The sequence below is a fragment of the Sceloporus occidentalis genome, unplaced genomic scaffold (assembly GCF_023333645.1).
Source record: "Sceloporus occidentalis isolate IW3139 unplaced genomic scaffold, rSceOcc1.0.p SCAF_4, whole genome shotgun sequence".
Classification (NCBI taxonomy): domain Eukaryota; kingdom Metazoa; phylum Chordata; class Lepidosauria; order Squamata; family Phrynosomatidae; genus Sceloporus; species Sceloporus occidentalis.
In genome coordinates, this window is record NW_028316984.1 from 108,780,264 (window position 1) to 108,803,660 (window position 23,397).

Consider the following 23,397-nt stretch of genomic DNA (forward strand, 5'->3'; position numbering starts at 1 on the left):
TGTATTCCCAATTACCATGTACAGATGTGAGAGCTGGACACTGAAGGAAGCAGACAGAAAGAAAAATCAATTCATTCAAAATGTGGTGCTGGAGAAGAGTACTTAGGATACCGTGGACAGCCAAGAAGATAAAAGGGTTCTTGAACAGATCAGACCAGAGCTCTCCTTGGAAGCTAAGATGATCAAGTTGAGACGATCATACTTTGATAATGAGAAGGCACAGATCACTAGAAAAAACAATAACACTTGTAAACGTAGAGGGTAGAAGAAAGAGAGGAAGACCACAGACAAGATGGATAGATTTGATCAGGAGGTTTAAGAGCAAGAACTTGCAGGATCTGGGCAAGGCAGTGGAGGATAGGGTTTCTTGGAAATGTCTCATCCACAGGGTTGCCATGAGTTGGATGCAACTCAAGGGCAGCAAACAACAAGAAAAGGAAAACCATCAATGGACTACCTTTCCATGGTGGTGGGATTGTGTACTCCTATGAGGCAAGATATTATGATGACAGAAGTAGTGCTGCTGGTGGGGTCTCCAATGCCAGATAAATTTTTGCTGAGGAGCCAGTCTAAATGTGCCAAACAGCTACTGGGCATCAGTAATGGTGTGAAGGGATGCTGGCAAAAGATCTGTTAGAGACAACGGCAGTGGTGCCATAGCCAGCATTTGTTGGTACTGCACAGAGGGAGACATTGGTAAGCCTCATTTTGAAAATCTTTTACCATGAAAACCCTATGATTAGACAATCAAAAATGAAACAAGAGATAGTGCCAGAAGATGAAACTCCCAGGGTGGATAGCATTCAATGAGCTACTGGGATACAGCAGAGGACAACTATGAGTAGTATTGTGGATAACGACACAAGCATACTAAAGCTGAAAGACTGTTGACATGCTCAGAAGTGAATAGAAAGTCTGAAGCTGCACAACACAAATTATAGGAACATGGAATGTGAGAGGCATGAATCAGAGGAACCTAGACATAGTAAAACAAGAAATGGAACTTGTAAATATTATAATACTTGGAATGATCAACTAAAGTGGAGAAAAATGGATCATTGTGGGACAATTGTATACATGGAGGCAATTGTATGCATAGCAATTGTATACATGGACATCACCTGATGGCCAATAGAGAAATATAGGCCTGAAACAGATGGGCCAAATAGTGAGGCTTCTGGCTGCTTTGTGGGCATTACATGCAGATGATGCATGCCTCCGACATAGCCAGATGCCACTATGAGGCAGTCAGCAAAAGGAGCAGTGACAATCAGCTCCCTGCCAGTGGCCTGTTTGAAACCGCAGCGGAGGCTCACTGTCAGAACAGGCTGTTCGGTTGCTGCATTCCCTGGCCAGTCCTGGGGTGATCATGGTTGGAGCATGAGGCTGCTCCAAGCTGCCCATCTTCTTCAGCCCATAGACTACATGATTGGAAGCAGAAGATGGAGAATAATAATAATAATAATAATAATAATAATAATAATAATAATGTTTATTTCTATATCGCTTTTCCGCGTTGATCAAAGCGGTGTACAGAACAAAAGAATACAACGATACAGCAGTACAGAATAAAAATACAATATATACATAACGATAAAACTGTATAAAAATTACAAATACAATTTAAAAACTATTAAAGCAAATCAAAGCCAGCTGAGCTGATGAGCCATGATGCAAAATACATATATGGGGGGGGGGGGGCACATGATATCAGAGCACATGGGGGAAAACTTGATGGAAAAAAAAGGTCTTAAGTTTCTCTTTAAAGAAATCCAGGGAGGTGATGGAGCAGAGCTCATTGGGAATGGTGTTTCAAATTTTTGGGGCTGAGATAGAAAAGGCCCTTTGTGAAGTCGATGCATATTTCGCAGTCGGAACTCTCAACAGGTTCTTCCCGGCTGACCTGAGTGTGCGGGGCGGATTACATGGGGAGAGGCGGTCCTCCAAGTACCCTGGGCCCAAGCCATTTAGGGCTTTATAGGTAATAACTAACGCCTTGTATGCGCCCGGAAGTGAATGGGCAGCCAATGTAGATCTTGTAGGACAGGTGTTATATGGCTGGTCCTGGAGCATCCAGTGACCAACTTTGCTGCCATGTTCTGCACTAATTGAAGCTTCCGGGTTTGGTACAAGGGTTGCCCCATGTAGAGCGCGTTACAGAAATCCAACCGAGAGGTCACCAGAGCATGTACCACCATTTCAAGGTCCCCCCGGCCCAGGTAGGGTCGCAGCTGGCGTATCAGCCGAAGCTGATAACAAGTGCTCCTGACTGTCGCATCCACCTGAGATGTGAGGTGGAGCGACGAGTCCAGAAGCACTCCCAGACTGCGAACTGAGTCCTTCAGGGGGAGCGTGACTCCATTCAGGACAGGTGGACAAATATCCATCCCCTGGCCCGGGGAACCTATCATGAGTACTTCCGTTTTCTCTGGATTCAAGCTGAGTCTGTTTTCCCTCATCCAGCCCTTTACTGACTCCAGACAGGCATCTAGAGGGGAGATGTCATCCCTGGTCACTGCATCAGTCGGAGACACAGAGAAGCATATTTGGGTGTCATCAGTGTACTGATAACACCGCGCCCCGTGTCTCCGGATGATCTCTCCCAGCGGTTTCATGTAAATGTTGAATAGCATGAGGGACAGAATGGCTCCTTGAAGGACACCAGATGTAAGTGCCCTCTTATTGGAGCACACGTCCCCCAGCTGCACCATCTGGAATCTGCCCGAGAGGTAGAAACGGAACCACTGGAGCTCAGTACCCCCGATACCTAACTCTCCCTTGGTCCTGACACTATCACAGGTTTGTTTGGAGATGACAGGAGAGAGCCTTCTCAGTGGCTGCTCCCACCCTTAGGAACTCCCTTTTGCAGAAGGCTGGCCTGGCCCCAGTAGTGTCTCCACCCCAGCTGTCACCTGCTGCAGGGGGACTGCAGGGGAGGGAGGCACTAATGGGGGGTGGCCAAAAGGGTGAACACCATGGCAGTAGCTCCCGCCTCAGGAGAAGGCCATCCCAGAGAGGCCTGGAATAGCCACTTGGGCCTTCTCTCTCTCTCTCTCTCTCTCTCAATGTCACACACACACCCAAGCAGGAAGAGTGCCTGACCAGATGTCACCCCTCTTTTGGGGTATCACCTGGTGCTAGCTACACCTTGCACTCCTTGGTGATGCCACTGGCAGGCCTTCTCCCTGTTCTCCTTACACCATCAGGGGACCTTTTCTATTCAGCATGGCAACAATAACTAGTAACTGCTTGAAGGAAGCCCTTTCTATTGTGTGTGTGCTTTATTTTACTTTTTGTATGCTTTTTAATGATTTTATACAGTATGTAATGTGTTGTTTTAATATCATTTTAATTGTGTTTAAAATGTTATTGTTCTAGTTTTATCTGATTCCTTTTGTGAAGCACCTTGGGCCTCACTCTGAGAGAAAGGTGACATAGAAAGCAAACCAACCAACAAATAGAAGATACTATCCAATCCCTATGTTGAAGTAAGATTCAATTGTGATTATCTCTGAGTGCTGTCAAAAAGAGTTAGTACCCTGAAGAAGAAAGATTAGTAGTTGGGATGGTGAAACTAATGTTTTCAATATGGATATAATGATGGGTTTAGCCAGAGTGTGGAAATCCTTGACCCAAAACAGCCAAGAAAAGCCTGGGTGGCAGAGGAACACAGACATGTTGGGAAGGGCAACATGGTGTTCAAACATCTTTGATTCAGATTTAAGCCACCAAAGCATTAACATGATTGCAAGTTTCTTTTATTCTTGCTGGTTGTGTTCTAAGATTACTTTTGAAATCACTCCTGGTGTTTGGCTGCTCCAGTGATGTTACATTTAGAAGAAACAAGTATTCTTACGTTAGCATAAGGAAATAAGATATGCTTCTGCTGTGGGACATTGTCATTCACCCTTCCAGGGCCACCCTCCAAGTTTGAATTCAAATACTCTTAAAACTGTATGAGCCATATATGCCAATATATCATTTTTTATTTCATTTCTTTAAAAAATATATCCTCTACATTAGGAACACTAGCACACAGACAATTATGAGAATATATAGATACCATGCAGCCTATCAGAGAATCTAGATTTACTTGTAATATTCTTGCTAGGCTATGGCAGCAGAGCACAAGCGTTGGCAGCTTCTATCAAGCTGGTAAGCCTTTGAGTATGAGTGCCAGTGGAATTGCATCTCTGATGTTTGATGAAAAGCCTAGCTGAATATGGAGAATTTTTCAGCAGATGTTTAGTTACCAACTGATGAATTGGCTGCAGTGACTCTGAACACAATGCTGTAGAACTGCTGTGATTCTGCATTAGCAGAGAAACCACCCACACTGATGACATCACAGATTTCAGGTTATGAGAGGAACCAGAATTTTTACACACATAACCCAGTTTGGTAAGAGGGTAACACAAGTATTGAAAGGGGTTTCTATATTACGTTCTTCCCTACCATGTGTGTGAGACAAAATAACTTCCCTAGCTATCAAGAAATAACCACCTGCATTCCACATGATTCATTATGTACCTAGTAGGATCACTCAACTAACTATGCCTATGTGGAGCTCCTTCTCCCCACCCCATACTGACCATCTGTTTGTTGTATCAAGATGCCTTGTTGCTTTCTGTGGAGCACCAAGAAGCATCTCCCCAACATAAGCTTTACCATGAGTCAAAGTAATTGTGATGGTAGATGTTAATGATCACCAGTGGTAGCTCTTCAAAGTGTTCCTCCTTAGCTATTCTTTCTTGGAGGAAAGAGCTCTGTGTGTCACACAGTATTATCTTACATCTCTAATAAGACTGCTGACCAGAAAAGTAGTGGAAGATCCTATCCCATTACAAAGGCGGAAGCAAGATTTAGCTGCAAGTCCAGGTGGCTTCTGCACCTGTTAACAAAGGGAAGGACCATCTCAGGCAACAAATAACTCCCCCCCCCCAAATTTCATGGAGTATGGCTAAGAAAATGTGTGTTGCAATCTTCTTTTTAAAAGGTTTTTGTGAACCCTTCCTAATTAACTGGCATAGGATTAATATTATTTCCTGGTGTTCATATTTGTATTCATGCGAGGGGAATAGTGATGGAATGAATGTTCAGAAACATTGTGCTTTTGAAAGTTCCCTTTACAAAAATGGTTCAGCCAGGAAAGGATGTAAGAGAGAAGAGTAATGAATCATCACCCACCCCTAGTCATAAACACAGTTTCTGCTTTGGATAAAAGCTTTGAAGAGGGGAAGAGCAGCAGCCTCCCCTTCCATTCCCTTGTCTTCCTCATGAATGAACTTGCTGCTCTTGTCACCAGGGAAGGGAGAGGGACAGGAAAGAAAGGGGAAAATAAAAGCTACATCAGTAGCTGTATTATACTGAATTAGTTTGTTGGTCTGTGTAGCTCAGCATCAAGGCCACTCAGCACTGCAGAGCAGAAGTTGAAATTGTGTGGCCCTTCAGTGTTGTACTTGCAACAACACTCTTGTACTCCCAAGATTATGCACCATTGACTATGTAGGCTAGGACTGGTGCAAATTGCATTTCAACATCTGGAGGGCCACACAATTCCCATTCCTGGTATAATGGGTCTAAAGTTTACAGGATCAAAGCATCAGGGGCCTTTTCACACTATACAATTACAGCATTTTTGACTCAAACAGCCAACTCATTAATAGGATGGCAGGCTTCTGTCTATTTTTTGTTGTCTTCTGATATTGTTCTTGGAAATCATTTCAAGCGGTCTATCAGGGGTGGCAGTGGGATGGAGGGCAGAAAGTGGAGAGGAAAATAATAAAACCAAAGAGTATAAAGGGAGTGAGGATGCTACCCTGGATAGGGCATAGGTAGGAGGGAAACTAGCAAGAAAGAAAAGACAAACAGACCTGCAATGGGAAGGATGTTCTACAGTAAACAAGTGGTTGCTATTTGTACGGTAACACCTATGTTACTCCATTTTCTTCATTGGACCCAGGACAGAAAATATATATGTTCAATACTTTCCTCAATTATTGTTGTTTGATCTCCTTATCTTTCTCCCCTCTTTATTCTTCCTGGAAGTTGGAAAACTTACTTTCTGGGCTAGCATGACCAGTGGGAGTTATAGTCCAAAAAAGTCACTTGTTCAAGCTCTGAAACTTCCCAACAAGAACACCAACAATAACCTTGCTATTCGGTAACTTCTCCTCAGCCTCCCACCTGAAGCAGAAAGGTTCAGGTTGTGGCGTCAGAGGACCAGTTTTCTTTACAAGGAAGTTGAGTTCTGCAGTGTTTACAGATGACTGGAGATAGATGGGAGGGGGATTTATTTTAAAAGTATAATTAGGCTGTAAAAGACAATTTTAAAATATATGCAATGTAAATAGAAAAACAACCACATTCTGCAACCTAGTCTAGTACTGGGATAGGCAGATAGAGGAGAGGAGGGAGTCTTTAATTTGGGAGTGTAGTTATTGTTTTAGTTCTTTTGCTTTGTCAGGAGCTTGTAAATTACCTGGGATCTGTTATCCCAGGCAAAAAGTTGCTTTTCTCTGGGATAATAGTGTACCATGGAATGACTTGTCTGGCGTTTTGGAAAATGAATCATTGGGATTTCATAAGGACTGATAGTATCTAAAGTATCGTAAATGCACTCTATACGAGGTGTGCCTCCTCCTGCTGAATTGTATACTACATACAAGGCACCACACATCATGAAAGCTGCTTCTGCATTCTGGCTTTTGCAGGTTGTATCCCAAGTATACTCTGCAGCCATGGTTTCATGGTTGATTTTAGTAAGGGCCAATTTTTTGTGGCTACCTGGCTCTGCATGGATTGCCCACAATCCCAGTTCATCCACAGCTAGGTCTATTTTTGTAGAAGGATTAAGTTCATAGGCAGATGTCTCTCCTGCACCAGACAGAAGCATCTGGTCTGTCACATTTCTCTTCTGAACATCAAACTTAATTATCTCATTTAAGGAACCATATCTATGATAAAACAGAAAGCCATTATATATAGCATGGCCTGTTCCTTGCCAGGGAAATGGCAAAGTAATTCTCCGAGCTGATGGTTTCTTGCTGCTTTCGGTAAAAGTCCGGATATTTGCAAACTCCATGACAGTTCTGTTCTTTGTTCCAGTTAAGAAATAAATTTTTTGGTGATTCTTGCCTGGGTCTTTCAACCATGAACCATGCACATCTTCAGATCTCTTCACTATCTTTAGGGATTTGATGCCTCCAATCATGTAGCTGCAACCTTTAAGGAAAAAGAACAAGTTCAGTCATGGCGGGGGGGGGGGGGTCTGTTTGTAATCAAAACAGTCTCAACAAGATCTTTGTTTTACTATGAAATTTTCCCTTAAAGAAAATAATTTACAAAATGGAGCACTGAAAAGTTGGTCCAAATTCCACCTGGAAGCCTTTCACACTGTACAGTCATAACATTATGACTACAGTTTAACTGCCATGGCTGCATCCCATGGAATTTGCAGTTTGCTGAGGCACTTGAGCTCTGTGGCTGATAATTATAACTTTGAGTGCATCTTCACTGTGGAAATAATGCCGTTTGATACCTCTTTAACTGCCATAGCTCCATCCTACAGAATCTTGGCATCTGTAGTTTTGTGAGGCACCAATACTCTTTAGCAGCAAAGGTTAAGGACTTTGTAAAGCTAGAGGGGGGGTGGATTTGGGACATAATTTTGTAAATATGGATTTTAATGTGTTGTGAGCCACTTTGATTGTCTCGTCACAGAAAAGCGAGATACAAATAAAAGTTTTATTTATTTTTATTTATTATCCATGCAAAAGTCACACCTACATTCTATATACCACCTAACATTTCACAGATGAAAACTGGGACATGTGTAGCCAAGCAACATCAGTGGGTAGTCAAGATGGTAAAATTTATTTTAATGAGGAAGACCATAGAAGGGATCGCCTGCTCCCATATAATCCACCCCGCACCCTCAGGTCCTCTGGGAGGAATCTATTGCAGCCTTTAAAAACCAAACTAACGGCTACCTCCCAGAGGGCCTTCTTTGCAATTGCTCTCAAATTATGGAACGGCCTGCTGGATGAGATCCATCAAATTGCCAGCTTAGACAGCTTTCAAAAAGCTGTCAAGACGGATCTCTTCTGGCAAGCCTTTCCTGAATAAAAGTGTCTGGCCACAGAATGACTGCTCCTCACATCATGTATTAGCCCACCGCTCTGTCCTTGTTATATTTTTTATTGTGTTTTTAATAGATATTTTAATCTCCAATTTTAATTGTAACATGTTTAATCTTGTTTTAAGGGGGGTAATTTGGGATATAATGTTGTGAATGTGGATATTTTAATGTGTTGTGAGCCGCTTTGATTGTCTCGTCACAGAAAAGTGGGATAAAAATAAAATATTTATTTATTTATTTATAGAAGCTATGAGGTGCTGCAGCAGTTTGCTTTTCTCTGAACCTGCTGGGAAGGACAAGATTCTGGCTCTCTCCTCCTTTCCTCTCCTCTCTTGCTGAATTAACTATATAACTGTGCAGACTGGCCTGAAAGGCTAGCCTGGGGACGGAGTCGGAGCATTGTGTCCAGATGGCACTTGCCCTGACTCTGCCCCAGGGTGCCATGACACCGCACACCACTCCACATGGCGTATGGCATTGTGACGTTCCTTCAGCGCTTGACACAGTGCCGAAAGAGTGCCATATAGCCATGCCACTGCAGCTGTGGCACCCTTTCGAAGGTACAAAAAGGAGCTGCTTTTTGTGGCTCCTTTTTGCACGATTGAAAGGCCAGATTGGGGCTGCGGTGTGAGGTTGACGCAGCCCCAATGCAACTAGGAAAGGGGCAGTCTGTCAAGCCTCTGAGTACAAGAGTTGAGCTGAGGACAAAGGGAGAAAGTAGGAAAGGGAGAAGCAGATGGAAAAGTAGGGCAACAGATTAATTGGGACTGTCCCTGGCTAAATTGAGACAATTGGAGGGCATGACATTCAACCCATCTGTACATCACTCCTATGGTTCACCACAGTATTTGTTGTTGTGTTACTTCAAGTTGATTTCAACTTATGGCAACCCTAAGGCAACCCTATCACTGTGTTTTCTTGGAAAATTTCTTCAGAAGGGGTTTGCCATTGCCTTCCTCAGAGGCTGAGAGAGTGTGACTTGTCCAAGGTCACCCAGTGCATTTCTATGGCTGAACCAAGATGGGATTCAAACTCTGCTCTCCAGAGTCATAGTCCAACACTCAAACCACTACACACAGTATAAGTGTAAATAAATTGTATGCCACCTCGTGCTCTTCATATCATGGGAGGGTAAACAAATTGCACCCCCTCTCCTTCCTTCACACACACACACACACACACACACACACACACACACACACACGAGGAATGAGCTACCCAGGTCATACTGGGGTCCCAGGACACAAATATTTAGTTACAAGAACCATGTTTTCTGGCAGACACTTTATACAGTTTACTCACAAAAATAACCAGTTTGCCAAAGGCAAGACAAAACTGAGAAGAAACACTATCTGGAGTTTAAAGAATGTCTTTTAATAAGGTACAGCATTTGTAGCCAGACTGAATGAAGAAGCCCTTAAGGCAGGAAATGGTAGATGAGAAAGTTATACAACAGGCTAAAACAACTTCTGTAGTTTTATCACTGCCCCTCCTTCAGCTTCACAAGTAGATAGATTTCCATTCCCTTCAGGGAAATTATTTTCTTGGATGTCGGTGGTTAAGGCTTATGTACACATCTGGGAGAAAACTAGCAGCCTTGACAACCTTGTGTAGTTGGTTACCCTGAATTGTATCCACATGAAATGAGAGTTTTAGACTTCATTTAAAAGTAGGACAAGTGATACTTCTAGCCACAGCAAAATTGGAAATGAACTGTCAAGAGATTTATGAGCACATACGTGGCCTCTCACAGAACTACAGTTTGGGCAATCACTCTTTCACTTGAAACATTCTGAACAGTGATTAGTACTCATTATCAGCCTGCAAGAAAAATGAATTTGTGCTGGCAAAATAATGCTTGACACTAACTGCTGAAGACATCAGAAGTGATATCACCTGTGTTTTTGATGCAATAGGCTAAATTTCAGAGGAAGGCAAAGGCAAACCACCTTTGAGTATTCCTTGTCTAAGAAAATCCTGTAAAATTCATGTGAGGGCTATATAGACCGCCCCAAAGGGGCAGTCTGCAGCTGTCCCTTTACTGACCTGATCAGGGCCGTCGCAACCTCACACCGTGGCCCTGATTTGGCCTCTGAAGAGTGCAAAAAGGAGCCACAAAAAGCAGCTTCTTTTTGCGCCCTCCAAGGGGCGACATAGCCATGGCGGCATGGCTTTATGTGGATGCAGCACCAGAGGGGCATCATGATGGCATGTGCCATGTGGACTGGTGTGCACCAAAATGGCAACCTGGGGGCATGGTTAGGGCATCCAGTGTGCAGATGCTGTGCCCTAACTCTGCCCACAGGCTGGCACAAAGTGCTGGTCTGTATAGGGCCATAATTGCCATAAATTGACAGGTGACCGGAATGCATATAAACACAGAAAGAGATGAACAGATCAGTATATTTCCAATCTGTTGTTCATAAACCCAGATTTTGGTAAATGGCAGTGCCACAACACCAACTGAGATACCCAACCTCAACATTAGGAGGAAGTTCCTGACAGTAAGGGCTGTTCAACAGTGGAACAAACTCCCTCAGAGTGTAGTGGAGTCTCCTTCCTTGGAGGTCTTCAAGCAGAGGCTGGATGGCCATCTGTCGGGGATGCTTTGATTGTGATTTCCTGCATGGCAGGGGGTTGGACTGGATGGCCCTTGTGGTCTCTTCCAACTCTATGATTCTATGATTCTATACATAAAGGCAACCAGACAAGAATGTCTTTTTTCACCTTTGCTTTTTATTTTAGTGTTAGAGACTTTATTGAGAGATATTAGGCAAGATGGCAGAATTCATGGAGTGAAGGTAAAAAAAGAAGAATATGAGGGCTTATGTGGATGATCTTTTGATCATGATGCAAAATCCATTGGACTCAATGAAGACTGCTGGAAAAAATTGAAGTGTTTGGGACATGTTCTGGATTTAAAGTGAACTGTGATAAAACAAAATGTTGGTTAAAATATTACTTCTAAAGAGGAAAATTAATTAACTGCTTTTTCTACTTTTAAAGTGGGGAAAAGGGGGAATTGATTATTTGGAAGTTATAATTATGAAGAACAGCAGTTTATTATCTCAAAATAATTTGTATAAAGCATGGAAAGAAATGAAAAGAGATTTAGAAAAATTGAAAATTTAAATGTATCTCTTATGCAGTAATAAAAGCAAACATTTCCCCAAGACTTCTATTTTACTTTCAAACAATTCCCATCATAAGAAATGGAATAAGTTTTGTGCAATGGCTAAAAGAAATTTCCAGATTTCTTTGGAAGTCAAGGAAATGTGTTAGTTTCACACTTTTTCTACCCTAATCTGCATCTTTTAAAAATCTGCAAAACTTTAAAAATGTAAATAGAATAAATAAAATAGGCTAGAATAATGTGATGCTTGAGCTGGTGTAGGAAGTGTGGCAGCTAGCCAGGAAAGCAAACAACATAAATATAAGAGTTCTAGGTATGAATGGGCCTTATACCCTAAAGGCACCAGATCCCATCTGATCTTGAAAGCTAAGCAGGGTCAGACCTGCTTAGATGGGAGACCAACAATGAACACCAGGTGCTGTAGGCTATATTTCAGAGGAAGGAACTGGCAAAACCACCACCGAGTATTCCTTCTCTAAGAAAGCCCTATGAAATTCATGGGGTCACCATAAGTTGGCACGTGACTTGAGGACACACACACACAGAGGTATGAATTATTTTCTGTGTTTATCTGTCTGGAATGTTAGGATTTTGGGGACTGAAGGAAAATTTCATGGGGGAGCAGAATTTTTAGTGGAGGCCAATGCCTCCCCCCAGTAGGCTTCAATTACTGTAAGATGATACTGTGTAGGCAGTGGGTTAGATCCAGGTTTGACATTCCATGAACAGAAGGGCTCTGGTAATAAAATAAATAATGACTGACAGAATCAAACCTATCACAATCCTGCTTGGCTAAAATATGTGCTAATTTATTGGCATTGCCATATCAAAAGATGAGATGCAAGGGTTAATTGTGGGGGCAGTTTTACTATAGTTATAAGGGCCTATGTTTTGTTTTTACTCTGGATTTTCCCATAAAGTTGCTCCTTGACTTCTGCTAAAAACTCACTTCACATGGGTCACACTAGGACAACTGAGATAAGCTGATGCATTGTTTAAAGAGATAAAAATGAAGTGTAAACAGCTCTTACTCGCGTTAAGCATAAGCTTGATTTTGTTTTGCGACTCTTCTTGTTCCACTAATTGTTGCTCCAGTAGATCTTCGTCTACTTCCACACATGGAGTTGGTGACTCTTTTGCAGATTCAAAGTAGTCAATTTCCCTTTGAGCTCTTTCCACTCTTGTTAGCAAATGATCCATGTCATTTTTAAGCTCTGTCTTTAAAATGCCAAGTCCTTCTAAGCGTGACATCATCTTCTTTGAAAACTCCCGGAATTCTTGCACATAATCTGCTATATCTTGATTGCATTTGTTCAACCTGGTCTTTAATAAGGAAACAGACAGATACAATTTACATACAGAAAACTAGGTGCCTTTCAGACTAGACATTTATCTTGCTATGATTCTACTGTTAGTACCATGGCATCATCCTGTGATATTCTGGGATTTGCAGTGTAGGGACAGGTGTTTTGAATTCTTAACTAGGGCGCTCTAATGCCTCACCAAATGACAAACTCCAAAATTCCATAAGATGCAGCTATGGCAGTTAAAGTGGAATCATAGTGATATTATTTTGTAATGTTATAGGGACCCTAGTTTAAAAGTACAGGGCTCCAAAAGTGGACATCCAGCAAATATCATTTTTGTTGTCAATCTATCTTTGGAGTTGTCTACAATAAACTGAAGCTAAATCCAGACAAGACAGAGTTGCATACAGATATTGTAAGGCAGAATTGGGGCTGTGCCTGGATGGGGTTATACTTCCCCTGAAATCTCAGGCTTGTAGCTTTGGTGTGCTCCTGGACTATACTCCTGATATTTGCTGGAAGTCAAACTCAGCAAAATCCTCAAGGTCTAGCAAATTCCTCACTTGCCTGGAAGACAATTTCATGGTCCAAAAGGTGGAAGAGGCAACAAGGGGGTCAGCTATTTTAGATCTGATCCTAACCAACAAGGATGACTTGGTTAATGGGGTGCAAGTGGTGGGATCCTTAGGTGGAAGCGACCATGTTCTCCTGGAGTTTGTTATACAATGGAGAGGAGAAGCCAGGCAGAGTCAGACATGCATCCTAGACTTTAGGAGAGCGGATTTCAGTAAACTTAGAGAAGTACTGAGGGCGATTCCATGGTCAGAAATACTAAAAGAAAAAGGAGTTCAGGACGGATGGGACTTTCTCAAAAGGGAGATACTGAAGGCACAATTTCAAACAGTTCCAGTGAGAAAGAAAAACGGGAGGTGTCTCAAGAAACCAGGATGGATGACTAAGGAACTTTCAACCGAGCTAAGTTTGAAACGGAACATGTATAAGAAATGGAAAAAGGGGGAAATCACGAAAAAGGAATTCAAAGAAATAGCAGGCATGTGTAGGGGTAAAGTCAGAAAAGCTAAAGTGCAGAATGAACTCAGGCTTGCTAGAGAGGTTAAGAACAATAAAAAGAGCTTTTTTGGATATGTCCGCAGCAAGAGGAAGAAGAAGGAAACAGTAGGGCCACTGTGTGGAGAAGATGGCAAAATGCTAACAGGAGATAGAGAAAAGGCAGAATTACTCAACACCTTCTTTGCCTCAGTCTTCTCAGAAAAGGCAAAGGGTGCTCAACCTGAGGATAATGGAGCAGAGGACAGAATAGGGGAATTTCAGTACAGAATAAGTAAAGAGATAGTAGAGGAATACCTTGTTAATCTAAATGAATTTAAGTCTCCGGGACCAGATGAACTCCATCCAAGGGTATTAAAAGAACTGGCAAAAGTAATATCGGAGCCATTGGCAATCATATTTGAAAACTCCTGGAGAACAGGAGAGATCCCAGCAGACTGGAGGAGGGCAAACGTTGTCCCCATCTTCAAAAAGGGGAAAACAGAGGATCCCAACAATTATCGTCCAGTTAGTCTGACATCAGTTCTAGGAAAGATTCTGGAGCAGATCATTAAACAGAGAGTCTGTGAACATCTAGAAGGCAATGCCATAATCACAAAAAGTCAACATGGGTTTCAGAGAAACAAGTCATGCCAGACAAATCTAATCTCTTTCTTTGACAAAATTACCAGCTTGGTAGATGAAGGGAATGCTGTGGATATAGTATATCTTGATTTCAGTAAGGCCTTTGACAAGGTTTCCTATGACATTCTTGCAAACAAGCTTGTAAAATGTGGGCTAGACAAAGGAACTGTTAAATGGATCTGTAATTGGTTGACCGGCCGAACCCAAAGGGTGCTCAACAATGGCTCCTTTTCATCCTGGAGAGAAGTGACCAGTGGGGTCCCACAGGGCTCTGTCCTGGGCCCAGTGCTATTCAACATCTTTATCAATGACCTGGATGACAGAATTGGGAGCATACTTATCAAATTTGCAGATGACACCAAATTAGGGGGAATAGCTAATACCCCAGAGGACAGGATCAAGATTCAAAATGACCTGAATAGACTAGAAAGCTGGGCCAAAGCTAACAAAATGAAATTCAACACAGAGAAATGTAAGGTATTGCACTTAGGGCGGAAAAATAAAATGCACAGATATAGGATGGGTGACACCTGGCTGAATGAAACTACGTGTGAAAGGGATCTAGGAGTCCAAGTAGACCACAAGTTGAACATGAGTGAACAGTGTGATGCGGCAGCTAAAAAGGCCAATGCAATTTTAGGCTGCATCAATAGAAGTATAGTGTCTAGATCAAGAGAAGTAATAGTGCCACTGTATTCTGCTTTGGTCAGGCCCCACCTGGAATATTGCATCCAGTTCTGGGCGCCACAATTCAGAAAGGACATTGAGAAACTGGAGCGTGTCCAAAGGAGGGCGACAAAAATGGTGAAGGGTCTGGAGACCATGCCCTATGAGGAACGACTTAGGGAGCTGGGGATGTTTAGCCTGGAGAAAAGAAGGTTAAGAGGTGATATGATAGCCCTGTTTAAATATTTGAAAGGATGTCATATTGAGGAGGGAGCAAGCTTGTTTTCTGCTGCTCCAGAGAACAGGACCTGGAACAATGGATGCAAGCTACAGGAAAAGAGATTCCACCTGAACATTAGGAGTAACTTCCTGACAGTAAGGGCTGTTCGGCAGTGGAATGCACTTCCTCGGAAGGTGATAGAGTCTCCTTCCTTGGAGGTCTTTAAACAGAGGCTGGATGGCCATCTGTCAGGGATGCTTTGATTTGGATTTCCTGCATGGCAGGGGGTTGGACTGGATGGCCCTAGTGGTCTCTTCCAACTCTACGATTCTATGATTCTATGATTCTATGATTCTGAACCTGGATGCCCAGGTTTCAGCAGGAGACAGGAGTGCATTTGCACAATTAAAACTTGTGTGCTAGCTGGACCCCTTCCTTGAGATGCCAGATCTGGCTACAGTGACACATGCTTTGGTTACATCCTCTTTGGACTACTGTAACACGCTCTACATAGGGCTACCTTTGGAAACTGTTCAGAAACTTCAGTGGGTCCAAAATGTCGCAGCTAGAATGCTGACCAGATACACCGGGGAAAGGGGCGGGTACAGGCCGCCACTTTTCGGCGGTCTGTAACCCGCCCATATCTCCCCCATATGAACCACCTAGATCCCTAAGATCCTCAAGACAAGGTTTTCTCTCAGTCCCACCACCATCTCATCCTCGCCTGGTGAGGACACAAGAGCGAGGCTTCTCAGTGGCTGCTCCCACCCTGTGGAGCTCTCTTCCATGGGAGGCTATGCTGGTCTTTCATCGGAAGGCGAAGACATTTTTATTTAAACAGGCTTTTTAGGATCCTGCAGGCTTGGTTTTATTGGGGGATGAGGGGGTTGGTTTTAGATTATTATTTTTAACTTTGTATGTTTTAAATTTTATATTTGTAATTTTTTGTATTTTTTATATATTGTATGATTTTAATTGTTGTTTTAATGTATTTTATACTTGTTGTTAGCTGCTTTGGGGCCCACTTTGGGAGAAAGGCGGGATAAAAATAAATAAATAAACAGGCAGGAAACCCGCATTCAACCTGTAGCCACAGCACAGTTGCATCATGGCAAGACTGGAGCAACCCAGAGGAAAAGGGTAGTCTTATGATAATCACACGTCCTATGGTGCAGAGTATTTCTGGCCACATGGCCATGGCCATACTACTGATCCAGATTTTCCAGGGCAATGAGGGTTAAAAGGAAGGTTTGTTGCCTTGAGATTTTCAGACAAAAGTCCTACATTGCCTATATATCCTGAAGAACATTGTGTGGCCAGGTTGCATCTGCTACAGGATGAGTATGGGGTTTTCCACTGGGGTAGACAAGCCCTTTGACAAGGAGTTCCACCCAGTCCTAATTCCAGGCTGACTATACCTTTATATCTCCATATTTGTGAACATTTGTCATATTTACATTATATTTTTAAGTGTACACTTTGAAAGACAGAATGAGAAGAAACCTTTAGTTTCTATGTTTTTCAGCAAGCACCCAGCTTTTGTACTTTGAACTTTAAGAAAGCTGGAAAACAGCTGCTTGCAAAATTTCACCAGCCTAATAATTTCTTTCCACAAGGCAGCAAAAATAGTAGCAGTGCTGGCAGAAGACAGCAGTGAGGCCCCTGATGAACCAGATGTTGCACAGCTGGAAGATGAAGCCAAAGAAAAGAGTCCACTGAGTACTGTTACTTGGAATTGTAGCTTTGCAATTTCCTTTGTAGGCAGCTTGCCTTCTCTTCCCTCATTTTTGCCAGGAAGTGAGAGGAAAAGAAAGAAGTCATTCTTCTATCTTTTTGATCCCAAAAATGGGAGAGCAGAATTTTAAAATATGTCAGTTTTTATATTTTTCTTGAAGTGAACAATATTAGCTGTAAATTATGGGAAAGGAAATATGAGAAAAACAATCCAGGTGCTGCCTTTCTTTAAACCACATATGGACATATAGTGAATCATTTTGCACACTAAGGCCCGTTACAAATGGGCATAAAAGTATGGACTGGGTCCGTACTAGCTTTAGGAAGGGGCGTCACTTCTTGATGCCCCTAACCCTAGTATGGACCGAGTCCGTACAAATTGGTGGCGCCCTATGCACACGGGCACCGCCGTGACTACGTCACGACCGCGCCACCTCTAAATGGGACGGCGTGGTTGTGACGTGGGGCTGCGTGAGGGCGCCTAGGGCGCCCTTTCTGTGGCCCTGGAAGGAGCTCTGTTTTGGAGCTCCTTCCAGCTTTGCGTCGCTGGGCACAGCCTTTACATGCCTGCGCCAGCAACGCAGAGGAGAAAGGGGCCAAGCGGCCCCTTTCTCCTCCTCCCCGCCACCGCCGGGTGTTCTTGGGGCTTGAAGCCCCAAGGACACCCCTTTCCAGGCCGTGGGAAGCAGCCTTTTGCAGCTTCCCAGCGGCCTGGAAAGCGGCGGATTGGGGCCTCGGAGGCTGCCGTTGTGGCAACTGAGGCCCTGATCCGGCAGGGAAAGGGCCAGTTACAGGCCGCGCCAAACGGGCAGTCTGTAACACACCTTAATGTCAGTGAGAGGTACCTTCTGATGGTTGGACTACTTCATAGTTGCACTGCGGCTGTTATCACATGCGCCTGCTGTCCCACCACAATCACACTAGTTTAAGAATGGAAGCATACCAGTTTTGCATTATTTCTTATCACATTTACAACCACAATAGTGCTTTGGCAATCCATGGTCACATGATCTGTTTTCTGCACTGTCAGATGCTTCTGGGAGGAAGGGTGTCAACCACCTCCCAAAGCAAGCTGCTGTATGGATGTGCACACAGCAGCCGGCTTTGGGTAAGTGCTAGTCACCACAATCATTGCTCTGCTCCCTTCACATAGCAGCCCCACACAATTGCTACTGAGCCAACCACGTCTTGAAGCCAGCTGCAATGTGAATGTGCACACAGCAGCTGGCTTCAGGAATGTGTTGGCTGCCACAATCACTAAGGGCCCATTCACATTACAAAAAAAATCGGTTCTGAAACCGATTCAATCACGTGAAGTTCCTACTCACCCCGAATCTCACACAAGCGAATCCGGGGCTTGCACACCCGTTCCGTGTTAAATGGCCCCTAGCGCGGTGTTTTTGAAATCGGCGCAAATACCGTTTCTTTTGGAAAACCCCGGGTCCTGGGAATGAGAACTTGGCCTCGATCACGATCGAGGCAAATTGAGGGAGGGATTTAGGTCAGAGGGTGGGCAAAGGGCAAGGCATTTCCTCCCCTCATCGGAGGGGAGGGGGAGGAGGAAAGAGCCCTGGGAAGAAGGGAGCAAGGGAAGGCATTCTTTAGGAGCCTCTTTTCCCTGCATCCCCTGCCCAAAGCCCTCTGTCACTGGGCATTCCTTCCCTTGCAGGAGGAAAAAATTCAGGTCACGAACGGAGCTCATGTCAGGCAAACCCCCCCCCCCCTTTCAAATTAAAACAATTTTTTTGGAGCAAATATGTGCATTGAATACATTATGTTTGTATTCCAGAGGCAGATGGAGCTGGGCTTGCACTTTATATCCTTGGATCTCCTTGCCTTCTGCAGAGGGGGAAGCTACAAATGTTGCAAACAATCAATGTTACATTTTTAACAATTTTTTTGGAGCAAATATGCGCATTGAATACATTATGTTTGTATTCCAGAGGCAGATGGAGCTGGGCTTGCACTTTATATCCTTGGATCTCCTTGCCTTCTGCAGAGGGGGAAGCTACAAATGTTGCAAACAATCAATGTTACATTTTTAACAATTTTTTTGGAGCGAATATGCGCATGGTTTGTCTTCTTGAGCAGATACAGCAAGGGAAGCAAAGGGAAAGCTAATGTTGCTTTTAAAAGCATTAAAAAAATGCATGGCAATCCCATCCTTTGCCTGGGACAGGGGCAGATCTGACCCCAAAGCCCACAGGTATATAAAAAAAGAGAGAGAGAGAGAGAGAGGCATCTCTCTCCCTGCTTCAGCCGCTGAAACCCCTGTGCCTGGCTCTTTAAAAAGGGAGGACACTTTCCCCGATGCCCTGCAAACGTCACCATGACGATAGCTTGATTGGCAGCAGCCACCTCGCCAGCAGACACAGAATGCATTCAATTTCTAATTTGCAGGTCAAAATGCATTCGATTTCAAATTTGTAGTGGGCACTTGCTAACGGAGCAATTCGGGGGAGGGGCATCCGGATCAGCCCAGTTCCTTCCAGGTCTTTTAGACCAGTATGAATGGGGCCTAAGAGGGGGAAGGAGAAGGGGGACAGGACCAGAATCATGCTCACTCATACCACATCGCTGCCTGAGAAGTGGAAATACAGCAGAAGGGACCTATTGCACAAAGTCAGTAATGGAATAACAAAATTACTGAGAATTTATTGATGGGTTTTGCCCATCAATTAAAAGGTGCATTATATAGTACCAATGGAAGGGCCCTCTTTCCATTCCATCTGTCATGGCCCTGAGCTCAGAGGAAGAGAAAGGAGAGGCACAGCTCTACCAGGCCTAGCCCAGAGACAGAAGAACGGCCTCCCCTCCATTGCATCTGCCACTGCCCTGCCTTGGAGGGAGAGAAAAACTGCTGGACTTGATCCCCTTCCCCATTGCCATTTCCTTTTCCTTTTGAGTCATGTCTTTTTGGATTGTAATCCTGAGGGCAGGAAACTGTCTAATTAACATTTGTAAACAACTCTGAGAGCATTTCTAAACAGGGGGGTATAAATAAAATAAATAAATAAAAATAACAAATAAATACAAGGCAGCAATATATCTGCATCGTGTGATACATGCTGGCCAAATATGTTTTTATCCTGTTAAAATTCTGTTCCTCTAGTCTCATGTGATATAGTCCCAGATTGACTCTAATAAATCCAATCAATTCCTCCCCTGAGATAAAAACAGCTCAGGTAAACATGAGCTAGCCAAACAGATGAATAAGTGGCCAACTCCCTCTGATGATCCTCCTCTGAATAAATCTTGCCATGAAAACTTCATGATAGGGTTATAAGTCAGAGTTGACTTGAAGGCACATCAGAACAACAATAAATGCTTGCCTTCTAATTCAAGTGAGTATTATAACCTCTGGGTCTCTGGGACACAAAATAGAAGTTTCTATGGGGCTCAACAGACCGCCCCAAAAGGGCGGGCTGGAGTCATCTGTTTTAGCTCCTGAGGGAGCCCACAGCATCCAAACCGCACGGGCTCCTCTCTGCACCAAAAAGAACATGTAAAAACCATCATTGTGTCATTAGTGCACTGTGGTGCATCAATGATTCAAGCACAGCGCCTGATGTATGGATGTGCTGCCTTGCTTGCATCATCATGGTGGCCCCGTGTGGATGGGAGGCCGCCATGATGACGATGCCATTGGTGCGTGCTCCCAAACCCTAGAATTGGTGCTGCCATGCCGCTTCCCACCTGTCTGTCTCGGACCTATGACATTTCCATAGTTATTGGTCTCCACAGTTAGGTTGGAAGGTGATGCTTTTCATTTTGGTGTGAATCTGTATATAATAGGCATAGAGCCATGACAAAGGATCACATGATGATTGATCACAGCACTTATCCAGCTTAAGTGACAGTTGTGATAATCATCCATAATCTTGACTTTACCCTGCCTCTCAATTGTTCTGTATCTTACTCCCATTAATCATAGGATTCCCTGATTTCTCACTCTCTGCCTAATCTGTCCAATGTTGATTGTAAGCCTGCTGAGCCAAGTAGGCACCTTTTCTATTAAGACCCCCCAAAAGGTCTGTAGGAGCACTCCTGTGCTATTGATTGCTTTCAGATACCGAGAAACCTACCAGGTGATACTTTCCCTGACAAGAAGATGAAGCCATACTAAAATCTATACTTCAGAAAGCTGTTTAGAAGCTGGATATTTCCCCCTCTGTAGTTCTAGCATGTTCACAAAAATTAACTTCAAAACACTGAGTTTTAAAACAGTTCCAGAACACTGAATGGTATACTCAGAAAGAAGAACATTTGTCTTTCAATCCTACCTCTAAAACCAATAGTCATACCACAGTCTTATTCTTGTTTACTTTAAATACCCATGGGATTCACTGGGGCTTACTCCTGGAAAAATATGCATAGAATTATTCACTTACTTTGGAGCTAACTTCACTGGATATAATAAATCTTTCTCCTAATCTGTTTCACAGTATATAATTTCAGCACTGATATCAATTGCCATGGCTCCATCCTATGGAATCCTGGGCTTTGTACTGTAGTTTAATAAATTTTGTGAGGCATTTAGAATTCTCTAAAAGAGAGCTCTATGGAGCTTTTTTTCTAAGTACTGTTACTAAACTACTATCCCAGGATATCATGTGCTGGAGTCATCGCAGCTAAAGTAGAATCACTGTGCAATAATTGTACTATGTGAAAGAGACCGAAGTGCATAGAATCATAGACTCAAAGAGTTGGAAGAGACCATCCAGTCCAACCCCCTGCCATGCAGGAACTCTCAATCAAAGCACCCCTGACAGATGTCTTCCAGCCTCTGTTTAAAGACCTCCAAGGAGGGAGACTCCACCACTCTCCAAGGAAGTGTGTTCCACTGTCAAACAGCTCTTACTGTCAGGAAGTGCCACCTAATGTTGAGGTGGAATTTCTTTTCCCGTAGCTTGCATCCATTGGTCTGGGTCCTGTAGTCTGGAGCAGCAGAAAACAAGCTTGCTCCCTTCTCAATATGACATTCCTTTAAACACTTAAACAGGACTATCATATCACCTCTTAACCTTCTCTTCTCCAGACTAAACATCCCCAGCTCCCCAAGACATTGCTCATAGGGCATGCTTTCCTAGGGCATGACTGCATCTATAGAAAAGGACTGAGAAACATATACAAGGACTTTGGGGGTTGGACTGGATGGCCCTTGTGGTCTCTTCCAACTCTATGATTCTATAACCTCTGGCCCTGTTGAAATATAATTACCATCAGGTTGATTGGCTATGCTGGCTGAGAGTGATGGGAACTGGAATTCATCAACATCTGAAGTGTCACAGTTTATGAGACTCAAGGTACAGAACTTCATTGTTAATTAGTACAACCATAATTGGAGCAAATGGCTATCTACTAATCCCACATATTTCCAAGCAACTGTAATCCAAATTTGGATGTTTTTTGTTCACTACAGGGAAATAATTTATATGATTCATAGCTCTATAGAAAATAAACAATGCAGTTTTCAGGATCCAGAAGTTTTAAAGTACCTCTTCATTATTTAGAAAATTGACACATTTAAGTCTCTCAAAGCACCCTGTAGAATTATAAGATGGAACATGTAGCAGAATCATCAACAGAGCAGAGGTTTAGCAGAGACGTCTTTTTTTTAAGCAGATGGTGTACTTGTGGAATTAAAAGTTCAGATAGATTCTCACACAGATGTGTCCTAAAGATTAAAATCATTCTGATCCCTGCAATGTTCTCTGATTTTTTAAATTTATTTTATCATTAGCATTACTTTAACAAACTTAGCATACTCTAAATCATAGTAAGCTCAAATTAAGTGTTCCTCCCCATTGAAATCCACTCAATTTAGAAATGCTTAACTTTGAATTTTACTTCCACATAAAAACAATACACACATACAATTGTCTTGACCTATATTTAGAAACAACTTTGCAGTTTGGCATTTTTCTTTTACTTCTAGTTGAATTGTGCATGCTCAAAGTTACAGTTAAAGAACTTTAAGGAAAAACAATTTATTTCACTGATACAGAAGGACTGTACACATGCTCTTCATAAAGAACATCAAATACATTTTCGAAAAGAACCAGCTTGCTCCCACTAAAATGTTCAGATAGTACATACCTCTATTGAGACAATTCGGCGGTCGATGTAGTGCACCAATCCAGCATCCTGCATTATATATTGTGCTTCTCCCATGGTGCTTGTAAAAAATGAAACTAATAAGAATCTGAGCTGTAAGGCTGCCATTGTTTCATTAAGCCTCCTCAAATACTGGTGGGGACACCCCAAATTTGACATCCGAGATTTCCTGTAATTTCTGCCAAACACTGAGATATATGTGCTTTCGTGTCTTCAGACCAGCCACATAACACAGCATTGGGATGATTTAAAATGGCTGTTTAGGTTCCTAGAGTCTCTCATTAGCACAATAAAGTTCTGCAAAGCTCTCAGCTAGATAAGTTTGTTTCTGGGAGCCAACAGTCTGCTTTCCAGCTTGCGATCTTTTGATTGGGTCCAGATGTTCAGA

At 43.0% G+C, this 23,397-nt stretch overlaps 1 protein-coding gene across 1 annotated transcript; it reads right to left on the bottom strand.

Moving 5' to 3' along the window:
- Positions 1-6,322: 6,322 nt before the first annotated feature.
- OLFML1 (olfactomedin like 1) lies at positions 6,323-23,117 on the bottom strand. The gene is made up of 3 exons (XM_089523474.1): positions 22,992-23,117; positions 12,305-12,596; positions 6,323-7,224 (listed from the first exon to the last, which is right to left on the bottom strand). The coding sequence occupies exons 1-3, from the start codon at positions 23,115-23,117 to the stop codon at positions 6,446-6,448; spliced, it is 1,197 nt and encodes a 398-aa protein (XP_089379600.1). The 3' UTR covers positions 6,323-6,445.
- Between the last annotated feature and the right edge of the window lie 280 nt (positions 23,118-23,397).